Source organism: Oncorhynchus keta, chromosome 2 (genome assembly GCF_023373465.1).
Source record: "Oncorhynchus keta strain PuntledgeMale-10-30-2019 chromosome 2, Oket_V2, whole genome shotgun sequence".
Lineage (NCBI taxonomy): Eukaryota > Metazoa > Chordata > Actinopteri > Salmoniformes > Salmonidae > Oncorhynchus > Oncorhynchus keta.
Genome location: NC_068422.1, coordinates 48,920,785 through 48,941,195, shown reverse-complemented (window position 1 = coordinate 48,941,195; position 20,411 = coordinate 48,920,785). Strand labels below are relative to the sequence as shown.

Here is a 20,411-nt window from a genome sequence, read left to right as displayed (position 1 = left end):
TGTATCGAGCCCTATACCTCTCAATTTTCAACCCATTCTTTATGTTGGGTAATTTCATCATCAAACACAGATGGTATATTGTTGCCTGAAAATAGGTTTGCAAAAATATTTCCCAGTTATTTAATACACAATTCTTCTTATGTTCGAGTTGATTCAGACGCACAAATATCATACCTCCAAGACATGTTAACCTCTCACCATTACAATAACAGAGTAGGTTAGCATTTTTGGGGGTTATGATATTTATGCGTCTATCTTTCTCACTCATCATTATTCACAATTCATTTTTTATTTCACCTTTATTTAACCAGGTAGGCCAGTTGAGAACAAGTTCTCATTTGCAACTGCGACCTGGCCAAGATAAAGCAAAGCAGTGTGACACAGACAACAACACAGAGTTACACATGGAGTAAACAAACAAGACAATAACACAATAAACAAGTAAATGACACAGTAGAAAAAAGAAAGTATATATACAGCGTGTGCAAAAGGCATGAGGAGGTAGGCAATAAATAGGCCATAGGAGCGAATATTTACAATTTAGCAGATTAACACTGGAGTGATAAATGAGCAGATGATGATGTGCAAGTAGAGATACTGGTGTGCAAAAGAGCAGAAAAGTAAATAAAATAAAAACAGTATGGTGATGAGGTAGGTAGATTGGGTGGGCTATATACAGATGGACTATGTATAGCTGCAGCGATCGGTTAGCTGCTTAGATAGTTGATGTTTAAAGTTGGTGAAGGAAATAAAAGTCTCCAACTTCAGCGATTTTTGCAATTCGTTCCAGTCACTGGCAGCAGAGAACTGGAAGGAAAGGCGGCCAAATGAGGTGAGTGCTTTGGGGATGATCAGTGAGATATACCTGCTGGAACGTGTGCTACAGGTGGGTGTTGTTATCGTGACCAGTTAACTGAGATAAGGCGGAGCTTTACCTAGCATAGACTTATAGGTGACCTGGAGCCAGTGGGTCTGGCGACAAATAGGTAGCGAGGGCCAGCCGACTAGAGCAAACAGGTCGCAGTGGTGGGTGGTATAAGGTGATTTGGTAACAAAACGGATGGCACTGTGATAGACTGCATCCAGTTTGCTGAGTAGAGGATTGGAAGCTATTTTGTAGATGGCATCGCCGAAGTCGAGGATCGCTAGGATAGTCAGTTTTACTAGGGTAGGGCATTCAGGATCATCCGTAATCATGGTAGCATCCACATTAATGTAGAAGTGTTTAAAACATTTTTATTTACAATAAAAGTGACTCCAAAAGGACACAATACATTATTTAACATTAATTTCTATTGGGCACAAAACAAATTGGAAATAACCCTCAAGAACAGCAAATGCATCCAACAAATATGTCGAGTCACAAGCTTGATATTGTCATTTCGTGCTACGAATATGGGACCAAATACTACACTTTTGATTACTTTAATACACATAAGTGAATTTGTCCCAATACTTTTGGACTATGTACAAAACGTGCTGCAATTTCTAAACGGTTCAACCGATATGGATGTAAATACCCAAAAATGAAAGCTGGCAGTCTGCACTTAAACTGTTATTGTATAAATTTCAAATCGAAAGTGCTGGAGTACAGAGCCAAAACAACAAATGTGTCACTGTCCCAATACTTTGAGCTCACTGTATGCCTTCACATTTTGTGTTACAGCCAGAATTCAAAATTGATTAACTATATTTTTTGTCTCACCAATCGACACACAATACCCCATAACGACAAAGTGAAAACATGTTCTAAGACATATTTGCAAATTTATTGAAAATGAAATACAGAAATATCTCATCTACATAAGTATTCACACTCCTGAGTCAATACATGTTAGAATCACCTTTGGCAGCGATTATAGCTGTAAGTCTTTCTGGATAAGTCTATTAGCTTTGCACACCTGGATTGTACAATATTTGCACATTATTCTTTAAATTATTCAAGCCCTGTCAAGTTGGTTGTTGATTATTGCTAAACAGCCATTTTGAAGTTCCGATTTAAGTCAAAACTGGAACTAGGCCACCCAGAAACATTCAATGTCATCTTGGTTAACAACTCCAGTGTATAATTGTCCTGCTGAAAGGTGTTTGTTGGAAAGCAGACTGAACCAGGTTTCTTTCTAGGATTTTGCCCTTTGCTTAGCTCTATTCCATGTATTTTTATCCCCCCCAAAATCCCAAGTTCTTTCCGATGACAAGCATACTAATAACATGATGAAGCCACCATGATTGAAAATATTAAGAGTGGTCCTCAATGAGTTTGCCCCAAACATAACATAATTTCTTTGCCACATTTTGCAGTCTTACTATTGTGCCTTATTGCAAACAGGATGCATGTTTTGGAATATTTGTATTCTGTACAGGCTTTCTTCATTTCACTCTGTCATTTAGGTTAGTGTTGTGGAGTAACTACAATGTTGATCCATCCTCAGTTCTCTCCTAGCACAGCCATTAAAATAACTGTTTTAAAGTCACCATTGGCCTCATGGTGAAATCTCTGAGTGGTTTCCTTCCTCTGCGGCAACTGAGTTAGGATGGAAGCCTGTATTTTTGTAGTGACCGGGTTATTGCTACACCACCCAAAGTGTAATTCAGGCTGTAACAACAAAATGTGGAAAAAGTCAAGGGGTGTGAATACTTTCTGAAGTCACTGTTGGTTATCATCAAGATTAGTTCACACAGACAATCTCCTGCCATGGCCTTGTGTGCTTTGGCAGCATAACGAGGACACACACAATATTAAATCAAATCAATATGTAGTACCTGAGAATTTTCCTGAGTGGTTCCTTTTGAATCAGTAGAGTGATGATTGGCCTTGTCCTATTTTACCTGGCAGGGATTGCAAGGCACTCTAAAACTAGATGCTTGTAAGGACAACATTCCAACCACACACTGCAGCCCAAGAAGGCATGAGTCACTGTTCTAGGGACAGCTGCAGGGCTACTCTGTCACTCACCCAAAACCAGAGGCTTCTGAACATCTATCTGTCATGGGCAAGTCCTATTGCAAGTTTCAGGCCTTGTACTAACTAAAGATATTCATTGGATATAAATTTATCCATGACTGATTCACACACCAGTTGAGTGGGTCGTAAATAGTATTGCTCGAGTCCTAGGTGTGTGCCGTTCAAAGGGTGGTTCTGATCACAGTTCTATTCCTCTATTCCTACTGTACATGACCATCTCTCCCCATACCAGGACGTGTTTACTGGGGGGGGGGGGCAAAAGTCCAGGTCCCTCCGTGTTTCAGTTTGTTTTCTTCCATTTGGTGCCTAACAAACACAACCTTGAATCTGGGATAAAGCTTGAGGGACACACAGCTGTTAAAGGGAGAGGAAAGCCTTCCATAAATCTATAGCTGTGATCGACAATAAATTATCTTGGTCGACCGAAAGTCGTCGGTTCTTTCAAACAATCGATTGGTCGACATTTTTCCATATATTGACACACCCTATGCGTTTTAATAAAATCAACTACATATGCATTGAGCTTGTCTGATGATTTAAGCACACTCTTTGATGAAATAAGACATATTACTCATGAGGGAGCTACAGTGTCTTGCGAAAGTATTCACCCCCTTGGCATTTTCCTATTTTGTTGCCTTACAACCTGGAATTAAAATAGATTTTTTTGTTTGTTGGGGGGTTGTATCATTTGATTTACATAACATGCCCCCTACTTTGACGGTGCAAAATATGTATTTTTTTTATTGTGAAACAAACAAGAAATAAGACCCCCCAAAAAACTAAACTTGAGTGTGCATAACTACTCACCCCCCCAAAGTCAATACTTTGTAGATGCACTTTTTGCCGCAATTACAACTGCAAGTCTCTTGGGGTATGTCTCTATAAGCGTCGCATATCTAGCCACTGGGATTTTTGCCCATTCTTCAAGGCAAAACTGCTCCAGCTCCTTCAAGTTGGATGTGTTCAGCTGGTGTACAGCAATCTTTAAGTCACCCCACAGATTCTCAATTGGATTGAGGTCTGGGCTTTGACTAGGCCATTCCAAGACATTTAAATGTTTCCCCTTAAACCACTTGAGTGTTGCTTTAGCAGTATGCTTAGGGTCATTGTCCTGCTGGAAGGTGAACCTCCATCCTAGTCTTAAATCTCTGGAAGACAAACAGTTTTCCCTCAAGAATTGCACTGTATTTAGCACCATTCATCATTCCTTAAATTCTGACCAGTCCCTGCCGATGAAAAACATCCACAGCATGATGCTGCCACCACCATGCTTCACTGTGGGGATGGCGTTCTTGGGGTAATGAGAGGTGTTGGGTTTGTGCCAGACATAGCATTTTCCTTGATGGCCAAAAAGCTACATTTTAGTTTCATTTGACCAGAGTACCTTCTTTCACATGTTTGGAGTCTCCCACATGCCTTTTGGCAAAAGTGACAAACCTAAAAAGTAACTTATATTGCCATTTCCAACTATGTAATAATAGCCTATAAAGCCAACAAATAAAACAATTGCAGCCTGCAGGTAGAATAAAAAATAAATAAAACAATATCCTAGAAATCACATTGGCATTTTTTTATTTTATTTAACTAGGCAAGTCAGTTAAGAACAAATTCTTATCTACAATGACGGCCTACCCCAGCTAAACCCGGACGACGCTGGGCCAATTGTGTGGCGCCCTATGGCTATGCATGGCCTGTCTGCAACTTGAAACATTGTATCAACTATTAACTTTGGTCTGGCCCAAAGCTGTGCTAGCAAACTTGGAACATTGTATAAAATATTCTGGCCCTCAGAGTTTCCAGCACCAGTGAGCTCCGGGACAGACACAGCTGTAGGCTATTTGAGCAAGGGATAAGAAGTAATCATTTTTTGATGTTTCCACTGGATAAGAGCATGACATTTTCCCCCTTCATGCTAAGTGGTTATCGAAAAGGAGAGCTGGAAAGGTTTTTCAAATACAAAGAGGAACTATTGTCATTCTCAGTGGATGTAAAAACAGACTTTGTTTGCTTGCTGTTTGTGGTGAAAAAAGAAGCTCCACAGCTTATTAGTGGTGGTGCGTGAAGCCAATCAGAAATACTATCAGATCCACAAATGGGCACATTTATATGCCTACATTTGCACGCAGGCCTAGTAGCATGTAGGCCCTACTTCTATGTGGGCATCCTTACTCAACATTGACAGGAGCGCTCCAAACAAAAGACAATGACTAAATTTACAAAACTCGTAAATGGAATTAAAATGTGTTTTTCACAAGTGTAGCATAGGTTGTGGCTCTGCAAACAACATGTCCACTCCGAAAATTAGAATGGTAAAAGACTGAAATAAATATTCATATATTGAATAAAATTTTAACCTTAACCCTAAACACCCTAGAAATAGCATTTGACCTTGTGGGGACTAACAAAATGTCAGTTTACTAATCTTCTGGGGACTTCAAGGTCCCCACAAGTATAGTTAAAACACACACACACACACCTCAAATAGGTTTTAACACTAGCCTCTGTTTACCTAGTTCACTTCAATGTGCTTGTACATGTCTGGAAATGTGGGTGTGTGCATAGTGCACACTACACAGCCAATGTGCTCATAGATGGGTGTTGGAGGAAGAGTGACTCACTAACAGGGCTGAGTCAAATGTACTCATGCTAACAACAATGAGGCTAAAATATATGCAATCAATGGAGTGGACATGCAAGGAGAGGTAACAACATTTCACTCTTTTGGGATCTGAGTGGATAAATTGACATATTATCAAGCCATAATTTACATAACTTGAGGGTTACAAACTAATCAAGTTTCCCATCTAGGATTGGAACATAGGTTTAAGACGATGTATGTGTAGTGTATGGCTAGAGTGAAAAAGACTCACCACTGATGACTTTCGGCACACATAGGGTTCAGTTTTACGGCTTCCTCTCCAACTTTCTTCCCTGAGGGGAGAGAATGAGGAAATGAACAAAGCTACTGCAGGATAACACGAGCTCAGTATACACAATACCGGAAGCACGTTTGTTCACGTCATAGGCATATATACGGTGCCTTCGGGAAAGTATTCAGACTTTTTACACATTTTGTTACGTCAGAGCATATTCTAAAATTGATAAAATTGTATTTGTGGAGTTTCTCCCATTCTTTTCTGTAGATCCTCTCAAGCTCAGTCAGGTTGGAAGGGGAGCATTGCTGCACAGCTATTTTCAGGTCTCTCTAGAGATGTTCGATCGGGTTCAAGTCCGGGCTCTGGCTGGGCCACTCAAGGACATTCCGAGACTTGTCCCGAAGCCACTCCTGTGTTGTCTTGGGTGTGTGCTTAGGGTTATTGTCCTGTTGGAAGGTGAACCTTTGCCAAAGTCTGAGGTCCTGAGCACTCTGGATAACGTTTTCATCAAGTATCTCTCTGTACTTTGCTCCGTTCATCTTTGCCTCGATCTCGACTTGTCTCCCAGTCCATGCCGCTGAAAATAATCTCCACAGCATGATGCTGCCACCACCATGCTTTACCGTAGGGATGGTGCCAGGTTCCTCCAGACGTGATGCTTGGCACTCAGGACAAAGAATTTAATCTAGGTTTCATCAGACCAGAGAATCTTGTCAAAAAAATCATTTGGCAAACTCCAAGTAGGCTGTCATGTGCCTTTTACTGAGGAGAGGCTTCCATCTGGTCACTTTACCATAAAGGCCTGATTTGTGGAGTGCTGCAGAGATGGGAGAACATTCCGAAAGGACAACCATCTCCACAGAGGAAATATGTACCTCTAACAGAGTGACAATCAGGCTCTTGGTCACCTCCCTGACCAAGGCCCTTCTCCTCCGATTGCTTAGTTTGGCCGGGTGGCTAATTCCAAGAATGGTCTTGGTGGTTCCAAACGTCTTCTATTTAAGTATGATGGAGGCCACTGTATTCTTGGGGACCTTAAATGCCCCAAACATTTTTTTTGGGGGGGGGTGTCCTTCCCCAGATCTGTGCCTCGACACAATCCTGTCTGGGAGCTCTACGGACAATTCCTTCGACCTCATGGCTTGGTTTTTGCTCTGACATGCAGTCAACTGTGGCACATTATATAGACAGGTGTGTGCCTTTCCAAATAATGTCCAATCAATTGAATTTACCCCAAGTAGACTCCAAATCAAGTTGTAGAAACATCATAAGGACGATCAATGGAAACAGGATGTACCTGAGCTCAATTTTGAGTCTCATAGCAAAGGGTCTGAATACTTGTGTTTTTATTTTATTCTTTACGTTTCTAAAAACCTGTTTTTGCTTTGTCATTATGGAGTATTGTGTGTAGATTTAGTAGTAAAAATGTGTATTTAAAAATGTGTATATAGGGGCCTCCCGGGTGGCACAGTGGTTAAGGGCGCTGTACTGCAGCACCAGCTGTGCCACCAGAGACTCTGGGTTCGCACCCAGGCCCTGTCGTAACCGGCCGCGACCGGGAGGTCCATGGGGCGATGCACAATTGGCCTAGCGTCGTCCGGGTTAGGGAGGGCTTGGCCGGTAGGGATATCCTTGTCTCATCGCGCACCAGCGACTCCCGTGGCGGGCCGAGCGCAGTGCGCGCTAACCAAGGTTTCCAGGTGCACAGTGTTTCCTCCGACACATTGGTGGCTTCCGGGTTGGCTTCCTGGTTGGATGCGCGCTGTGTTAAGAAGCAGTGCAGCTAGGTTGGGTTGTGTATCGGAGGACGCATGACTTTCAACCTTTGTCTCTCCCAAGCCCGTACGGGAGTTGTAGCGATGAGACAAGATAGTAGCTACTAAAAAACAATTGGATACCACGAAATTGGGGAGAAAAACAGGTTTAAAAAATGTGTATATAACTCCCGAATGCACTGTATGAGCGCAGGAAAAAAGATCATGCTGCAGGCAGCATAGAGAAGAACTGATAATTGATTGTATGGCGCAAGAACAAATGCAATTAATTTATGTTATCGAGAAATCTTTGTAGAACCAAAACATGCACACAGCCTTTGCTCAACGAACTCTAACACAAATCACTTGGGTTGCTGCAGTTTGCGAATGTGCTTATCACCCTCACGTCAGTCAAGCAATGCATTCCACCAAGAGTCGTTCACAATGTAGTCCGGTTGCGGCCATAACTAGACCTCGGTTCAAATGTATCAATAAATAGTCTGATTTGTATGCCTAGCAATTAAAAAATCTACATTGTTTAAAGCATACTTTTACAAGTCTCAGTCAGAAATGACAGCTTCACCAAGCCCCTCTCCGCCCTAACAAATGGGAGTCGTTGTCCCAAAAGCATCAAAGCAGGCAACAAGTTTAGGTCCAAAATAATCCCATAGAAAGGCATTGGATTTATTTTAGACAGATTTTGGTGAGAGTCAAACCTCTCACATCGCCTGTTCCTTTCTGCTCATGGTGAACAACATGAAAAAGAGGCTTGTAGAATAATGACTCTTTTGAGTTTTAAGTTAATCGTTCGTTGGTAGGGGGTCCTGCGTGCTCTGGACTAAAAATTAACGAAATTAGTCAAAATATTTATTTTGACTGAACGAGTCAAAAAGTCAGTAACAAGAGCCAAACTTCCCATCACTAGAAGCCAGGGGAAGTTCAATGGCAGAAATCAGCTAGAGGGGTGGAAACCCAGTGACGCCTCGCAACACGTCAAACAAAATCACATGCTTTGCTTGGACGGAACTCCAAGGGTGCTCACCAGACCAGTGCCGTTGCAGCAACAGTGCGTGAGGACTAAAAATGTTAACCAAATAAGCGCTGGTGAGAAAACCAATGTGCTGCAAACGTTCTAATATGTTTTTGCAGCAAAGCTGCAGCAAGAGGGGAGAAATGGTATACAATGCTGGAGTGATTATTTGGCTGTGCAGGCTACCATGAGGGACAAGAAGTAGCTAGCCACAATGAAGTTTGTTTTGAGAAAAGTCAGATAACCTTTTATGATACATTGGTAAAACTAAACTCATCAACAAAAAGAAACGTCCCTTTTTCATGACCCTGTCTTTCAAAGATAATTCGTAAAAATCCAAATAACTTCACAGATCTTCATTGCAAAGGGTTTAAACACTTTCCCATGCTTGTTCAATGAACCATAAATAATTAATGAACATGCACCTGTGGAACGATTGTTAAGACACTAACAGCTTAACAGACGATAGGCAATTAAGGTCACAGTTATGAAAACTTAGGACACTAAAGAGGCCTTTCTACTGACTTTGAAAAACACAGAAAGAAAGATGCCCAGGGTGCCTGCTCATCTGTGTGAACGTGCCTTAGGCATGCTGCAAGGGGGCATGTGGCCAGGGCAATATTTGCAATGTCTGTAACTGTGAGACACCTAAGACAGAGCTACAGGGAGACAGGACGGACAGCTGATCGTCCTCGCAGTGGCAGACCACATGCAACAACGCCTGCACAGGACCGGTACATCTGAACATCACACCTGTGGGACTGGTACAGGATGGCAACAAGAACTACCAGAGTTACACCAGGAACGCACAATCCCTCCATCAGTGCTCAGACTGTCCGCAATAGGCTGAGAGAGGCTGGATTGAGGGCTTGTAGGCCTGTTCTAAGGCAGGTCCTCACAAGACATCACCGGCAACAACATCGTCTATGGGCACAAACCTAACGTCGCTGGACCAGACAGGACTGGCAAAAAGTGCTCTTCACTGATGAGTCGCGGTTTTGACTCACCAGGGGTGATGATCGGATTGGCGTTTATCGTCGAAGGAATGAGTGTTACACCGAGGCCTGTACTCTGGAGCGGGATCGATTTGGAGGTGGAGGGTCCGTCATGGTCCTCCTCCCTCATGTGGTACCCTTCCTTGAGATGTTGCTTCAATATATTCACATGGTATTATGAGGAAATAAAATGATCTATTTTGTGAAGTGCACCAGTCCCTCCTGCAGCAAAGCACCCCCACAAAATGATGCTGCCACCCCCGTGCTTCACAGTTGGGATGGTGTTCTTCTGCTTGCAAGCTTACCCCATTTTCCTACAAACATAATGATGGTCATTATGGCCAAACAGTTGTATTTTTGTTTCATCAGCCCAGACAACCGTTCTAAAAAAAAAATACAATCTTTGTCCCCATGTGCAGTTACAAACCAGTCTGGCTTTTTAATGGCGGTTTTGGAGCAGTGGCTTCTTCCTTGCTGAGCGGCCTTTCAGGTTATGTCGATATAGGACTCATTTTACTGTAGATATAGATACTTTGGTACCCGTTTCCTCAAGCATCTTCACAAGGTCCTTTACTGTTGTTCTGGGATTGATTTGCACATTTCGCACCAAAGTACGTTCATCTCGAGGAGACAGAACGTGTCTCCTTCCTGAGCGGTATGATGGCTGCGTGGTCACATGGTGTTTATACTTGCGTACTATTGTTTGGACAGATGTACGTGGTACCTTCAGGCGTTTGGAAATTGCTCACAAGGATGAACCAGACTTGTGGTCTAAAATTGTCTTTCTGGAGGTCTTGGCTGATTTCTGTTGATTTCCCATGATGTCAAGCAAAGAGGCACTGAGTTTGAAGGTAGGCCTTGAAATACATCCACAGGTACACCTCCAATTGACTCAAATTATGTCAATTAGCCTGTCAGAAGCTTCTAAAGCCATGACATGATTTAAAAAAAAAAATTCCAAGCTGTTTAAAAGGCACAGTCAACTTCGTGTATGTAAACATCTGACCCACTGGAATTGTGATACAGTGAATTATAAGTGAAATAATCTGCCTGTAAACAATTGCTGGAAAAATTACTTGTCATGCACAAAGTAGATGTCCTAACCAACTTGCTAAAACTATAGTAAAAAAAAAAACAAAGTTGTGGAGTGGTTGAAAAACGACTTTTAAATGACTCCGACCTAAGTTGTACGTAAACTTCCGACTTCAACTGTATATAGATGATGTCGCCATAGTCTAGGAACTTTGACTGAATAATCTGCTTTCTACTATTTAGCGAGAGGCAGGACCTATTTCTATAGAAGTACAATAAACTTTTTAAAAGACAGCTTTTCATCTATTCAGATGCTCAGATATTTGTAAGCCTCTTCCAAATTTTGTTACGTTACAGCCTTATTCAAAAATAGATTAAATAAAACACATTTCCTCATCAATCTACACACAATACCTCAATGACGAAGCGAAAACAAGTTTAGAAATTTTTGCAAATGTATTACAAATAAAAAATACCTTGTTTTTTACCTTTACATAAGTGTTCAGACCCTTTTCTATGAGACTCGGAATTGAGCTCAGGTGCATCCTGTTTCCATTGATCATCATTGAGATGGTAAATTCAATTGATTGGACATGATTTGGAAAGGCACACACCTGTCTATACAAGGTCCCACAGTTGACAGTGCATGTCGGAGCAGAAACGAAGCCATGAGGTCGAAGGAATTGTTCGTAGAGCTCCGAGACAGGATTGTGTTGAGGTAGATCTGGGGAAAGGTACCAAAAAAATGTCTGCTGCATTGAAGGTTCCCAAGAACACAATGGCCTCCATCATTCTTAAATGGTAGAAGGTTGGAACCATCAAGACTCATCCTAGCACTGGCCACCCAGCCAAACTGAGTAATCGGGGAAGAATTGCCTTGTTCAGGGAGGTGACCAAGAACCAATGGTCACTCTGACAAAGCACCAGAGTGTCTCTGTGGAAATGGGAGAACCTTCCAGAAGGACAACGATCTCTGCAGCACTCCACCAATCATGCCTTTATGGTAGAGTGGCCAGACAGAAGCCACTTCTCAGTAAAAGGCACATGACAGCCTGCTTGGAGTTTGCCAAAAGGCACCTAAAGGACTCTCAGAACATGAAACAAGATTCTCTGGTTTTGAAACCAAAATTGAACTCTTTGGCCTGAATGCCAAGCATCACATGTTGAGGAAACCAGACACCGCTCATCACCTGGCCAATACCATCCCTATGGTGAAGCATGGTGGTGACAGCATCATGCTGTGGAGATGTGTTTCAGAGGCAGGGACTGGGAGACTAGTCAGGATTGAAGAAAAGTAGAACGGCGCAAAGTATAGAGAGATCCTTGATGAAAACCTGCTCCAGAGCGGTCAGGACACCCCAACAGGACAACAACCCTAAGCACACAGCCAAGATAACGCAGGAGTGGCTTCGGGACAAGTCTCTGAATGTCCTTGAGTGGCCCAGCCAGAGCCCGAACTTGAACCACTATCTAACATCTCTGGAGAGACCTGAAAATAGCTGTGCATTGACACTTCCCATCCAACCTGACAGAGCTTAAGGGGATCTGCAGAGAAGAAATGGGAGAAACTCCCCAAATACAGGCGTGTCAAGCGTCATACACAAGATTAGAGGCTGTAATCTCTGCCAACTGTGCGTCAACAAAGTACTGAGTAAAGGGTCTGAACACTTATGCAAATGTGATGTTTATTTTTTTAAATATATTTGCAAAAATGTCTAAAATCCTGTTTTTGCTTTGTCATTGTGGGGTATTGTGTGTAGATTGAGGATTTTTTAAATCCATTTTAGAATAAGGCTGTAACGTACCAAAATGTGGAAAAAGTGAAGGAGTCTGAATACTTTCCAAATGCACTGTTCATATGCTTAAATCATCAGTTATTTTTATGGACTCTAGAGAACATACTTAGTTTTACCTACATTCAATACTCATTTCAGGTCAATAAAGTTTTTCTGTAATACAATGAAGGTAAACTGTTCCTAAGTTTGTACACTCAGTGTTTATGCCATATGATAAGTTGCAAAATTCATTGAGATAGCTGATACACTGAGACAATGATAATCAAATTAAACATATTGGAGATAATATTTAGAAGATAAATATTCAACCTGAAATAGGACACTGGCCATTGGCCCAGTTTTATTGGAAGGCATTCTAATTGGTCTAATAGGGCTGGGTTATAAACTACATCCTGTCCCTTTGTTCACTGGCGAGAATCACAGGAGAGAATCCCTGACAGGGGAGAAACATCCATCTACCATAACATCTATGATTTATCCTCTTTGAATAAACAAACCTCTTTCCTCCTCCTGATTTGCTTTGGGGTCTGTGGTAAATAAGAACATCAACTAGATCTTACAACTAGACAAACAGGACATTTTAAATTCAGAATACAACACAGAAACAAAGACAGAACCACTTCCCCTCTTTATTGCAGGACTGTGATATGTGATTGATCAACATTGACATTTTGAATAATAGTTGAACTAATAAAACAAGTTTAAACATTTCACTTTAAAATAACCAACACGTCACTACAAAATGTACAAATAAGCTATCTCATATGTATGTAAGGATTAGACATCTTAGTCTAAACAATAGATAATTGAGTAGTAATAAGTAGGCAATTATAACTAAAGCATCATTTAGGGTTAACAAAAGAACTCCATACCAGCGGTGGCCAACCTTGCTCCACTGATCCACTTGGTGGGCAGACTTCTGTTCCAACCCAACAATAGCACACTTGATTATCAACTCATTATTGATGGGCTGAAACAAAACCCTGCACACCCAGCAGACCTCCAACAAGGGTTGGACTTCTCCATTATAAAATCGGTTTATACATTGCTTGTGTGATGTTTTAACTGTATTTTTGTATACAACATAATAATATAGGTCGCCCTACACATACTACCCATGTTAGCAAATGTTCTATACAAAAATACTGCTGGTATACACAGTTGCTTTGTGAGGTGCTCAGGTTCACAGTTAGCCATTGTTATGGAAATGCAAGATGAAAAGTACCAGTGGCCCTGCTTTGGCCCCAAGTGAGAGCAGGTCTGCCGGAGCCATGGCCCAGTGAGACACGGGTGCCGGCAAGTGTAGATGGAAACCGAAAAGTCTGAGCCTTTTGAGTAAAACACTGTATGGATATGCGCCATTACTCTCTTGGGACATTCACTGGGATTTCTCTCTTCATCTGCAAACACAGGCTTTCACAGTGCTCCATATTTGAGGACAGAAAACATAAAAAAAGAAAACAGGCTTCATTATACATCACTGAATATTATGTTGGTATTACAGTCTCTCTGTCCTCAAAGTTTCACTCTAGTACTGTAACTGAATCTGTAAACTTTTCATAATGTCCTCCCACAAAGTTACCTGCCCTATCCAGTTGCCTAAGCTCTCCCTTCACTTCACGGAGCTACAATTTCACCCTCTTCCATGGATGTTATCTACAAATGCATTTGGAGACTGTAAATTTAAAACAATGAGTATGTCAAGATAGCTAGGTAATAGAACATTAGCTAGCTGCTGACATTTAATTAACTTAGCTAAACGCTGTGTAAAGTTTTCTAGCTAGCAGCTCAGTTGAGTTACCTTACTTTTCCAAATGTATTTACTTACTTGAATAAGTCCTCCCACCGCCTGTTTTTTGGGTCCTTACAAAAAATAAAAAAAATGGGCAAGATCTTTTCGGTGGCAGCAAAGCGCAGCCATGTGGATGAATGGAGACAAGGCAAAAAGTGTGTCACCAGAGCAGTTTAGAACGTGTTGTGACGTTTGACTTTGACAGCGTAATCCACTTTCAATAAATATAAAATCGCAGACAGTTAGCCACACTTGATAACTTGAAAACTAGCACGTAACAAATCTACAAACGGTGTCCTACGGAAAATAGTGATGCACATAACGCACAGCACCTCTTCGACGGGCATGTGGGGGAGGGTTCTTGAAATGTAACATCCAATTAAAATCTTGCTGCTGGGAGCCAGTGGACTATTCAAACCATTTTTGCAATACAACAAATCTCAGAGGGAGGCATGACAATGATATGATTTTGGTGGTACGGCAATGAGAGACTAGTTAGTGTAACACAAGACAGGCAAAGAGCGTTGAGATGTGTAACTTTGCTAACAAGCAATGCAGGGATTGAGTATTTTGCAAAAGGCAGGGAAAAAAGAAAAGCATGCAAACATAACGCATAACATTTTTTGAGGGGGGAACACCTCTGTTCACTTGGAAGTGGTGCATGCATTCACAGCTGTATAGTACAAACATTATGGTTGTGTGTTCAAAGAGAATACATACATTTTATTGCCTTTTATAGAAGCTACGTTAGAGAGGTTTCTGTTTTGACAACAGCATTACGTCATACTATTCTGCACACCTGAAAAGCGTGAAAAGATCACGGTTATAGGTAGTGTTGTTTTGGCCAAACTAAGAATGAGAACATGCTGGATGGATTGCATGGGGGGGAAATAAGCCCTCCCACACACAACTGTCTTATTCCTTAAGATAATTTAATATGGAGGAATAGACCCTGTCAACTGTTCATCGTGCATTATTGGTGATGTATTTGTGAGTACTTCATTATAAGCCTTCTGGTGACAGAAGACGTGTGCTCAAAAACGTAGCCAAAACTCAGATCTTTTCAATTGGCTCTGTGGCCAGATCTCAAACTGGCTGACTGTGGTCATAGTATGGTTACTAGAGGTTCATGTCAACTGGGTTAGTTTTCCAGGTGTCATTCAGTTCAGGACTACTTTCAGGCCACTGCGAGAAGTGGACAATGCCAACAAGTGGGTGGCCTGCAGAACCAGCTGTAAAAATGACCTTACATGGCTCCAATACCAGGAGCTGCTAGGAGCTCTGTTTTGGATGCACATTTCTGGACACTAACCTCAGAATTGGGAGATTTCTGAAAACCTTTGGATTTTTGGGAAATAAAAACCTGGGCATTTTTGAAAAGCTTCTGGAATTGTATAACCCTAATCTTTGGTAAATGGTGTGAATGCTAAGGATCAGTATGTGGTTTATTACCAGTTTCTGCTTGGGTCTTCTTTTGCTCTAGGTTGGTAGTGATGTCATGAACATCCACGTAGGCCCGAACTAGTCGCCATAAGAACGTAGTGTTCTGTCCAAACTGAAGAAAAGAGGTGTTCGTGTCAAACTTTATATTTTTGGCGTTTATTTGGAGGCATGCTTCACCTAGGCGCTCTTCTGCACCACCCTGGATTCAAATAGTATTTGCTATCTTTCAAATACTGTAAGCACCTTTGGATTAGGCCTGTCTACAGTGCCAGATGGACAAGATTTGCTCTTTTGGAACTATTCAATTTGTTGCATTGCACCAAGCAAACCCAAGCAAAGCTCAATCAAGCACATGGGACATTTTTTGAAAGAAAGCAAATACTATGTGAACCCATGTCTGCTACTGCTGTGATCTTTAACAAATACAGATATCTACTAGCCCTAGGACATCCGAACTCAAGACTTGGACAGTTGGTTGATGTGGCCCACCTGCTCCCGCTTATCCAGCATGGTGCAGAGGCACTCCCTCTTGTCTCCATCGCTGCCTTCGTGTAGAGCGTCCACCCTCTCCAGAAGGGCTGAGAACTCATTCAGAGGCTCGATCACAGTCACTTCATACAGACTCTGACCCTCAGCCTCAATCAGCTCTTCTTCCTCAGAGTCAGTTAAAGCTGTTATGTACCTGAAACACAAAAAGCATTCATTAGCACCACAGCCTACACCTTCCTAATATTGAGTTGCACCCCCCCTTTGCACTCAAAACAGCCTCAATTTGTCAGGTAATTGTTAGAGGAATTTTGTTCCTACGTGTTCATTAACCAATTCAATTAAAACACTCTGTCCGTTCATAAGAATTTGTAAGCTTCTCATTTACATAAAATACAGATCAGTCATCAACATTACCCAATAGTGTTTATTCTCGAGAGCTCTGCTCATAATACCATGTACATTGGTTTATATACCACATTGTCATAAATGTCCCTCCCTCAGATACAATGGCATTATGGTTCAAGCCTTCTCACATTGTCTGCCACCTGTTAAACGATCTACTACAAGCCCAAGGTCTCTCCCCTCCCCGAGTGGGGACAGAATGTCCTGTAAGGAACACAGTATTCCAGCCGGTCTGACAATAGCTCCATTCGTTTCTAACAAAGGAACAGAAAGTCCTTGTTCTAATTCTTGACTAAAACTACACACATTATATTCAGTGTTTTGATTATAATAAGATTCATACATTCATAGTGACAGGGTAGTATTTTGTTTAGTTATAGTTCTACGTTAAATGTATACATCATTTAGTCATTATTCATATAAATCCCATAACAGTAATGGACTACAAGGTTTCGAAATTGTTCCAAAGAGATGCTGGCCCATGTTGACTCCAATGCTTCCCACGGTTGTGTCAAGTTGGCTGGATGTCCTTTGTGTGGTGAACCATTCTTGAGACACATGGGAAACGTGTGTGGAAAAACCCAGCAGCGTTTCAGTTCTTGACACACCCAATCCAGGTGTGCGTGGCACTTAGTACCATACTCTGTTCAAAGGCACTTCCATCTTTTCTTCTGCCCATTCATCCTCAGAATGGAACACAGTTGGTTGTCTCAAGGTTTAAAAATCCTTATTGAACCTGTCTCCTCCCCTTCATCTACACTGATTGAAGTGGATGTAACAAGTGACATCGATAAGGGAGCGTAACTTTCACCTGGATAGTCCGTCATGGAAAGAGCACTGTTCCTAATGTTTTGTACATTCAGTGTATATTCTCAGTTCCCTTGGAATGTGTTTTCATAGTAAACATAGGTGGGAGGAAGATGAACTGAAGGTGGTTCAAACTAGGGTTGAAGATCTTCATACCGTTCCTGTACCATACTGGGGTATACGGTATTACCGGCAGTGCACACAATGTAATTACGCACAAAACAAATTTAGGCAACAGGGATCTTGATCCAGGAAGGGATTGAGTGTTGTAACCGAGAAGCTTAATCTTGCAAGCTAGTAAGTTAGCAAACCAAATGCATAGCTGGGAGCCCTGAGCTGGAGATCATTCTCTAATTTACTGTTAGTTGAGCATGCACCAACAGGCTATTCCTAAAAATGTAAACCTGCATTGTAAATAAGAATTTGTTCTAGGCAAGTCAGTGGGTTAACTGCCTTGTTCAGGGGCAGAAAGACAGCTCAGGGATTCGATCTAGCAACCTTTCGGTTACTGGACCAACGCTCTAACCACTAGGCTACCTGCCGCCCCTAAATAAAGGTGAAATAAAACGTAAAGTGAAGGGTGAATGTATCTCCAGAAAGGGAGTTTCAGTTATTTTTATTACCCCCTCTCTGCCAGACGCTTTCAATAACAGATGAACATTTACTGCATATTTACACGCAAACAGCGACATGTTTGTTTACACAAGTGGGTCACTTAATTTTGTGCCTAGCAGTTAAAAAGTATTTGACACAGACACATGAAGGGTTTCCCGTGCCAAACACAGGGAGACTGGTCTCCGTCATGGCACTCCGTGTCAGACACTTGTCTCGATCATTGTGAGACATACAATGTGCCCGCATTAGCACTGCTTTTACAGCCTTCGAAAAAGGTCCCCTTTCCATTACTGTAGCTAAGTATGTACTTACACCCACAGCTAACACTTGAGTAGGGGAAGGGAAAAATCTGACAGTCAGGTAGAAATAAAAAGACATGGAGAACTGAAAGTGAAAAAGTTCAAACATGAAAGGCCTCCATTAAGGTCCGACAACAGCTGTGTGTGCGTCATCTGTGGTTCTGGGAAAGTTTTGGTCTGGGTGCGATGGTTCTGGGTAAGGGGGAGGTGTGTTGGAGTGGGCTACTGACAGGTGCATCTTGGGCCCACAAGTGGAGGCCCCATCTTAGATCCCTCTCAGCCCACATACCTCACCTCAGGCACGAATAGCTGATTACTTAAATCAGTGCCTTTGAGACAAAAGTATGTGTTTGCAGGAAAACTGCAACACTGCTTCTCTGCACGGCAGGCAGCAAAATTCAATGACGTTGTAAGAACCTGGCAAGCCAATGTTGGAATTCTATTTTCACAAAAAAGATAGGCCTATTTTGACAATGAAAAGGCTTGGTATAAATTGAAATAAAAGTATCTATGTGACATTACTATATAGCCTACAACGATGGACCATTACATTCAAAACATGACTGTTTTTATAGGTGCGCCCCATAAAAAAAAGGGCAAAAAAGACATGGTGCTTATTGTTGCTGTCGGCCAATCAAAGTGGCTACAGCCAGAGGCTCCATGTGTAGCAATGAAGTGGGGGATTTCTTATCAATGCAAAAAGGAATTCAAATTAAAGAATTAAGGATAAACGAGGAGTTGGCTACAATGATCAACCAACTGGTAGGCTGTTGTTTCATATGAATAGAGTTGTTGGGGAGCACAGCAAAATAGCCAGCTCGCTAAAGTAGCAAGGCTAATTGAGGCTAACTTAGCTGGCTAGCTTCTTTCGCTACAACGATGATGCAGTGAGGACAGGCTACCAGATGGAATGATAGAAAAACAGGTTGCTGCCATAAGTTCTAACTAGAGCGAGTCAGTTTGGCTAGTTCTCCCTCCGTGCCACACACAGACTGTCACACACACACCAACCCCTGCTCCAAACTCACCACTCCCCCCTGCTGAAACAAACCCAGGTTCCTAAACCCCTCTCTGCACAGTGACCTCGGAGTAAGCTCCAAACCTGTAGGCTAGTGCTGAACCCATTTTTTTTTTTTATTATTAAAAATATATTTTTTTAGTTACATCGGCCAATACAACAGGACTTAAAATTATGAATGGACTTGCTTGTGTGAGCTGCGATGGCCATTCTCCAAATTGTGGTGTATTTATTTTTTGCGCTTGCACACAATGTACTTGTACATTGAGTGAATCACAGTATTTATCCAGATCCCTAGCGGAGACCTCCCCAGTTGCATGCTCTCCATCATGCATTCCTTTACCGATTCATTCACTTGTCCAGTCATTCCTTTGTTCTTTCGTTCATGCAGTCCTCTCTTTCCCTCTCTGCGCTTGTTTACTCAATGAAAGATGGTGAGAGGCAGCAATGCTGAGCGCTGAATGCATTCCTGTCACACCATTCCACGGCCATTGAATAACGAGAGTCGAGACAGAAAAAAAGCCCAGGATGTAGGGCTGTGGAGGCCATGAAATTGTCAGCCGGTGATTGTCAAGCAGCAAATAACTGCCGGCCTCACGGTAATTGACCGTTAATTAACAAAACACATTTAGCATCTCCTGGCTTCTACGCATAGCCTACAAGCTACTGATGCAGACCTTTGGAACAATCTACATTTTAAAAACTCAAATCCATGTAATATAGCCTACACCATCACAATAAATCCATTATTTTAAACCGGTCTATAGAAAGACTACATTTACTTCATATCATCTATTTCAGAAGAACAGAATAGCATACTCAGAGTTGTCATTAAGTTAAGCCCCGATTTGGCTATGCTATAAGGCTGTGGGCTACACTAGTTCACTTAGCAGACAAGATTTGCTTAGAATTCTGTGGTATTGTTTTATAGTATGATGAATACAACTGAACATAGCTGAATAGAAGAGGATTTTTTTCTCAAAATGATGATGGAGTGCACATGCATGCGGCTATTCTGTGTTGAGCGCTTAAAATAAAAAGTGTCCCCTATTACGCTTAATTTAGAGTTATTTATGCAACTTTAGTTGTAATACAAAC

The 20,411-nt window shown here is 41.8% G+C and overlaps 1 protein-coding gene across 4 annotated transcripts in view; it reads right to left on the bottom strand.

The window, feature by feature from the left end:
- Positions 1-20,411, bottom strand: part of LOC118401746 (regulator of microtubule dynamics protein 2-like) — a 55,898-nt gene that overhangs the window by 22,710 nt on the left and 12,777 nt on the right. For all 4 annotated transcript variants that reach the window (XM_035799328.1, XM_035799336.1, XM_035799343.2 and 1 more), the window contains exons 3-5: positions 16,173-16,365; positions 15,693-15,795; positions 5,836-5,896 (exon numbers count right to left, since the gene is read on the bottom strand). In XM_035799328.1, the coding sequence (XP_035655221.1) occupies positions 5,836-5,896; positions 15,693-15,795; positions 16,173-16,365 (357 nt within the window). The remainder of the gene's footprint in view (positions 1-5,835; positions 5,897-15,692; positions 15,796-16,172; positions 16,366-20,411) is intronic.